Source organism: Aquarana catesbeiana, linkage group LG02, assembly GCF_042186555.1.
Source record: "Aquarana catesbeiana isolate 2022-GZ linkage group LG02, ASM4218655v1, whole genome shotgun sequence".
Lineage (NCBI taxonomy): Eukaryota > Metazoa > Chordata > Amphibia > Anura > Ranidae > Aquarana > Aquarana catesbeiana.
In genome coordinates this window covers 8,947,176-8,954,681 of record NC_133325.1, presented here as the reverse complement: position 1 = coordinate 8,954,681, position 7,506 = coordinate 8,947,176, and the positions used below count along the sequence as shown (strand labels likewise).

The window sequence follows — 7,506 nt, the reverse complement described above, 5'->3', positions numbered from 1 at the left end:
ACGAATCCTAAAAAAAAAAACGAACGAATTCGAATCGAATTCGAAAACATGATGCTATTCTTTTATACTTTCTATTCTATCCTAATCTTTTCTATTGGAATTCGATTTCATTCTATACGAATTTCAAATTTCGCAAAATGGTTATATATAGTTTACTTTTTCAAATTCAGTTATTGTTTTTTTCGAATTTGATAGTTTTTTTCGAATACGGTCGAATTTTTTCGAATTCGAATACGAAACGAAACGAATTCCGAAAACGAATGTAATGAATGCAACGAATTTAACTAAACGAATTAAGTTAAATAACGAATCGAAACGAAACGAAACTAAACGAATTTTTACATCCTGCACATGTCTACTTCTGTATCCTCTCTTATATCCTAATAGAGTGTAAGCTCTTCTACCTTCTGTATCCTCCCTTATATCCTAATAGAGTGTAAGCTCTTCTACCTTCTGTATCCTCCCTTATATCTAATAGAGTGTAAGCTCTTCTACCTTCTGTATCCTCTCTTATATCTAATAGAGTGTAAGCTCTTCTACCTTCTGTATCCTCCCTTATATCTAATAGAGTGTAAGCTCTTCTACCTTCTGTATCCTCCCTTATATCTAATAGAGTGTAAGCTCTTCTACCTTCTGTATCCTCCCTTATACCCTAATAGAGTGTAAGCTCTTCTACCTTCTGTATCCTCCCTTATACCCTAATAGAGTGTAAGCTCTTCTACCTTCTGTATCCTCCCTTATATCTAATAGAGTGTAAGCTCTTCTACCTTCTGTATCCTCTCTTATATCTAATAGAGTGTAAGCTCTTCTACCTTCTGTATCCTCCCTTATATCTAATAGAGTGTAAGCTCTTCTACCTTCTGTATCCTCCCTTATATCCTAATAGAGTGTAAGCTCTTCTACCTTCTGTATCCTCCCTTATATCCTAATAGAGTGTAAGCTCTTCTACCTTCTGTATCCTCCCTTATACCCTAATAGAGTGTAAGCTCTTCTACCTTCTGTATCCTCCCTTATATCTAATAGAGTGTAAGCTCTTCTACCTTCTGTATCCTCTCTTATATCTAATAGAGTGTAAGCTCTTCTACCTTCTGTATCCTCCCTTATACCCTAATAGAGTGTAAGCTCTTCTACCTTCTGTATCCTCCCTTATATCTAATAGAGTGTAAGCTCTTCTACCTTCTGTATCCTCCCTTATACCCTAATAGAGTGTAAGCTCTTCTACCTTCTGTATCCTCCCTTATACCCTAATAGAGTGTAAGCTCTTCTACCTTCTGTATCCTCCCTTATATCTAATAGAGTGTAAGCTCTTCTACCTTCTGTATCCTCCCTTATATCTAATAGAGTGTAAGCTCTTCTACCTTCTGTATCCTCTTTTATATCCTAATAGAGTGTAAGCTCTTCTACCTTCTGTATCCTCTTTTATATCCTAATAGAGTGTAAGCTCTTCTACCTTCTGTATCCTCCCTTATATCTAATAGAGTGTAAGCTCTTCTACCTTCTGTATCCTCCCTTATACCCTAATAGAGTGTAAGCTCTTCTACCTTCTGTATCCTCCCTTATACCCTAATAGAGTGTAAGCTCTTCTACCTTCTGTATCCTCCCATTATACCTAATAGAGTGTAAGCTCTTCTACCTTCTGTATCCTCCCTTATATCTAATAGAGTGTAAGCTCTTCTACCTTCTGTATCCTCTCTTATATCTAATAGAGTGTAAGCTCTTCTACCTTCTGTATCCTCCCTTATATCTAATAGAGTGTAAGCTCTTCTACCTTCTGTATCCTCCCTTATATCTAATAGAGTGTAAGCTCTTCTACCTTCTGTATCCTCCCTTATACCCTAATAGAGTGTAAGCTCTTCTACCTTCTGTATCCTCCCTTATATCTAATAGAGTGTAAGCTCTTCTACCTTCTGTATCCTCTCTTATATCTAATAGAGTGTAAGCTCTTCTACCTTCTGTATCCTCCCTTATACCCTAATAGAGTGTAAGCTCTTCTACCTTCTGTATCCTCCCTTATATCTAATAGAGTGTAAGCTCTTCTACCTTCTGTATCCTCCCTTATACCCTAATAGAGTGTAAGCTCTTCTACCTTCTGTATCCTCCCTTATATCTAATAGAGTGTAAGCTCTTCTACCTTCTGTATCCTCTCTTATATCTAATAGAGTGTAAGCTCTTCTACCTTCTGTATCCTCCCTTATACCCTAATAGAGTGTAAGCTCTTCTACCTTCTGTATCCTCCCTTATATCTAATAGAGTGTAAGCTCTTCTACCTTCTGTATCCTCCCTTATACCCTAATAGAGTGTAAGCTCTTCTACCTTCTGTATCCTCCCTTATATCTAATAGAGTGTAAGCTCTTCTACCTTCTGTATCCTCCCTTATATCTAATAGAGTGTAAGCTCTTCTACCTTCTGTATCCTCTTTTATATCCTAATAGAGTGTAAGCTCTTCTACCTTCTGTATCCTCTTTTATATCCTAATAGAGTGTAAGCTCTTCTACCTTCTGTATCCTCCCTTATATCTAATAGAGTGTAAGCTCTTCTACCTTCTGTATCCTCCCTTATACCCTAATAGAGTGTAAGCTCTTCTACCTTCTGTATCCTCCCTTATATCTAATAGAGTGTAAGCTCTTCTACCTTCTGTATCCTCTTTTATATCCTAATAGAGTGTAAGCTCTTCTACCTTCTGTATACTCCCTTATATCTAATAGAGTGTAAGCTCTTCTACCTTCTGTATCCTCCCTTATATCCTAATAGAGTGTAAGCTCTTCTACCTTCTGTATCCTCCCTTATATCTAATAGAGTGTAAGCTCTTCTACCTTCTGTATCCTCCCTTATACCCTAATAGAGTGTAAGCTCTTCTACCTTCTATATCCTCCCTTATATCCTAATAGAGTGTAAGCTCTTCTACCTTCTGTATCCTCCCTTATACCCTAATAGAGTGTAAGCTCTTCTACCTTCTGTATCCTCCCATTATACCTAATAGAGTGTAAGCTCTTCTACCTTCTGTATCCTCCCTTATATCTAATAGAGTGTAAGCTCTTCTACCTTCTGTATCCTCCCTTATATCTAATAGAGTGTAAGCTCTTCTACCTTCTGTATCCTCCCTTATACCCTAATAGAGTGTAAGCTCTTCTACCTTCTGTATCCTCCCATTATACCTAATAGAGTGTAAGCTCTTCTACCTTCTGTATCCTCCCTTATATCTAATAGAGTGTAAGCTCTTCTACCTTCTGTATCCTCCCTTATATCTAATAGAGTGTAAGCTCTTCTACCTTCTGTATCCTCCCTTATATCTAATAGAGTGTAAGCTCTTCTACCTTCCCTTATAACCATATTAAACAGTTTATAAATATACAGAATTTGGGGGACATAAAGAACGACAGAATCAGATCTGAGGGGTTATAATGACATTTATTTGTTCTATGTATACATCAGAGACAATGACCGTCACACGTTCCCGGTGCATATTTTTTGGTGCGTTTTGCAGAAACCCACTACAGTCCATTTAACATGCTTTCCTATGGATGTAAGTCACATCTGTGCGTTTTGCGGCGCTGCGTTTTTTTTTTTAACCGTTGGAGATTATTTTTTTTGCAGCAGTTTGTGTTTTGCATGTAATAGACTTCATTGGAGCAGCACCAAAAAAAGTGTTGCGTTTTCCATGAGCTTTTTGATGCATTTTATATATTTTTGCTCTTTAACACACTGTAAAGAATTGGTTGCTAAGGGGCGGGCCGGGAAAAGCCGGCCGACGCGTCCCTAACAACCGATGTCTTATCAACTGTCAGAATGCTTCCCCACTGACAGATGAATGTGAAAAAAAAAGGAATTGCGGGCAAAAAGAAAAATCGGGAAAAAAACTGTCCCTTCAGGTCTGGTATGGATTTCAAAGGGAACCCCAAACTGTTTTCTATTTAAAAAACGGCGTGGGGTCCCCCCCAAGATCCGTAACAGACCCTTATCCGGCAGGTCAGGAAGGGGGGGGAGCGAGGGCCACCACCGTCCTGAATCATTCCAGGCCACATGACCTCAACATGGTGGGGTGGGCGCTTGCCCCAAAACCAAGGGCCTCATCCCCACAACCCTGGACTGTGATTGTCAGGGGTCTGTATATATATTACAAACATTGTCTTTGCCTATACATTGTATTACTTATATTTTCCTAAAGTATATCTAAAGCTAAAATCTGTTTTTTGTTCTTTTTAATAGAATAAGGATAAAATCTCTGTCATTTTTTTTTTTTTTTGGTCCATGTCCCATTGGGAAGACTTTCCCTCACTTCCTGTCTCGTAGACACAACAGGAAGTGAGGCTCTCCCAGAAAGGAAAATCTTCAGTTGTCACTGGAACAAGTATCCTCCCCAATCGGAAGATTCCTCCTGTTCTGTTGACAACTCAACATTTTTCCCCAGAATTATACCCCGGGACATAATGAGAAGGAACATAGACAGCAATAAAACACTACAGAGGGTCCAACCCTTCCACGCTCCATCCAAAACTAAAAACAAACTAGGTGGAGTGTTGTGGGCGGTGTGTGTGTCTGAGTGTTGGGGAGTTTGGTTCAACACTCCTCCAATCCTATCCCTTCTTTATGTGATGTCACCAGTTTCCGGGCAGATTTCTCATTTATGATCCTTTATGACCCTCCCCCCACATATCTTTAAATAACCATAATCATCCCACACACCGATCACAACATGGAGGGGCTCAGTGAAGGTGGCGGTGAAGGTGTGGAGGTGTCTGACGGGGACAGTCGGATCATAAATGGAGATCTTCCCGGCCTCGTAATCCAGATACATCCTGATTATCTTACTGCGAGGATCGCTACATTTGATTTGTTGATATGTACTCTTGTCTTCTAATCTACAAAAACCAATGTAATTTCGTACACTCCAGTATTTGTTCTGGTATGGCACTAGGTCAGGGTGGTTCACTTTGTAACATATTTCAGGATTCCAGGTTCTTTTTACACTGGGGTAACACATCCCAAGATCCCATTTATCTGATCCCCGAACCTCCACCTCCCAGACATGCCGCCCTGAGGAGAAACTCTGACTGCTCATTACCTGAGAAAATTTACACCTCTTTGGTGTTTCTGGAAGATTCCTGAATGGTGTTGGAAGGGCGGTCACAGTTTTCCCGTCTTCTGAGATTTGTAACTTATCACCAGCTGTGCTTTCATCCAGAAACTTGTCTCCAGCTTCCTCCATCCTTTTATTTATCCCAGACATGATATCAGACAATCCTGTGTGCAATGTGTGTGAGATCCCACCCATGTCCAGATCCCTGAGGTTATCATATCTCTCTCTGTCCTCATCATCTCCATCCTCAGTATCACACAAGTCCCCAGTCTCTGATTTCTGTAGGACAATCAGTGGATCCGTCATATTGCAAAGCTCCTCAATGTCACCCATCTTCCTGGACAACTTCTCCTTCTTTATCTCCAGCTCCCGGGTCATATTTGACATGGAGATGGAGATCTTCTCTGCCTGCCTGGAGATGTCTGCCAGAACTTTATATTCCAGGTCTTCCAGACGTCTCCTGAGGTTTCCAAGCAGGACGGCAATCTTTGATTTCTCCGCATCTGCTTTGTGCATCACTTTCCTCTGGTGTTCCTGAAGACGTTGAATTCTTATTACCACCTCTTTTTGTTTTGTCTTCAGTTTTTGGTGGACAGTTTTCAGCTTGTCCTTCTTAATTTCAGAAGCTGCAGCCAACATCTTCACCTGGTGCCCATGGTGAGCTCCATCCAACCTGCAGGCCAGACAGATACAGGTGTCATCCACACTGCAGTAATACTCCAGGATCTTCTTATGGACGGAGCATTTCCTGCTCTCCAGAGAAGTGGTGGGGTCACATAAGACGTGTTCTGGTGACTTGCTGTGGACTCTCAGGTGTTTATCACACAGAGAAGCTTCACAGAGCAGACAGGACTTCACAGCAGGTACAGGAGAGTCCACACAGTGAGTACAGAAGACCTCAGACTTCTCCTCGCCTGGCTGAGTAGACAGGAAGTTCTCCACAATGTTGCACAGAGTTATGTTTCTGTACAGTGCGGGACGTTCCTGGAACTCTGTTCTGCATTCAGGACAGGAATACCCTCCAGACTTCCCCTGTGTATCCAACACACGATCAATACAGACCCTGCAGAAGTTATGTCCACAGGTCAGGATTACTGGATCAGTATAAATGTTCAGACAGACGGAACAGTCCAGCTCCCTCCTCAGATCAGCAGACGCCATCGCTAAGAGCAGAAGAGAGAAGTGATCGTCTCCGATACTCAGAAAGAATGAAGTTCTGTGTGATCTTCATTTCCTGCTTAGAACGAGGAGGAGGAGCTGACTGGCTGTGTGTGCGAGATAATGATGGAAGAGGGTTGTGTAATGTTAGAAGGTGAATAGGAAGTGAGATTCCTGCACTCATCTATGGAGAACAGTGCTGTGTATATAGAGACTTTGTATTCTTTACAACAAGTGAGAGCAGCTGGGGAAAGGAATGACAACAATGTGTCTCCCTGGAGGGGATTACCTCTCTATCATCTTATATGTCAGAGGTATTAAATTAAAATTCATGGAGGATCGGTCAGTAAAGCTTTGTTCTAGCGGAGGTTTAAATCTCATGTTTGTGCTGTGACTCAGACCTTTCACATTACAGACCCCCCATTCACATCAAGTCTCCCCATTGGCAACGGGAGCCAGGGCGCTCTACCGGAAACCAGGACAGGGCGCCTTGTGTGCCCATTGAGCTTTCCTAGTAAGTAGTGAATTTTGAGTTTGAACCATGCCAGATGTGCAGGCTACCCTTGTTCCAGCTCCCCGAATTTTGAAATGTCAAAGTAGGCCAGAGGTTTGCTGTCAATGAAAACTTCTATGTCGGCCCCGGTGAGGTATTCTGTAAACTTCTCTGTGATGGCCCCGACTAGGACGAGCAACTTTTGTTTAAAGGAATCGTAATTATGGGCTTTCCTTTCTGTGGGTTGCAGACTGCGGCTTGCATGGGCATTCGCTCTTTCACAGCCATCCTGCACCTGAGCCAGGACGGCTCCCAGGCCCTGGAGGCTCTCATCCATGGACACTCAGAAAGGATTTGGTGTAGTCCATGTAGACCAACAGTGCCAAGATCAGCTTTAGTTTTAGTGCCTCGAAGGCCTGCTGTTGAGTGCATTGCCACTGTGCCTGTATGGAAGGTGAGGGTCCACTTCTTCTCTGGGTGCCTTGCGGTGGTAATTTATTTTTTGGGGGTTGGGGCAGCAAACATTTGCAGCACCCATCCCCTCCTCCCCCAGGGTGGTCGGGTCTGGAGCACTTACCCCATCTATGGTGGGCAGCGCTTCTAACGAGCTTCCCTGGCGGCTTCCCCTGCTTAGTGGCTTCCCTTTATCCTGCCTTCCACGGGCATCACAGTGGCTTCCATTTCCTTCCTCCTCCTTGGCGGCCAATCGGGACTCTTCTCTTTTCAGCCTATTGAAAAACGGGTCTCAGACCCGCTTCTGATTGGCCGGATTGAGGAT

General features: G+C 42.4%; 1 protein-coding gene across 1 annotated transcript; it reads right to left on the bottom strand.

The window, feature by feature from the left end:
* Positions 1–3,389: 3,389 nt before the first annotated feature.
* LOC141126614 (E3 ubiquitin-protein ligase TRIM39-like) lies at positions 3,390–6,358 on the bottom strand. The gene has a single exon (XM_073612530.1). The coding sequence runs from the start codon at positions 6,236–6,238 to the stop codon at positions 4,619–4,621; it is 1,620 nt and encodes a 539-aa protein (XP_073468631.1). The 5' UTR covers positions 6,239–6,358; the 3' UTR covers positions 3,390–4,618.
* Between the last annotated feature and the right edge of the window lie 1,148 nt (positions 6,359–7,506).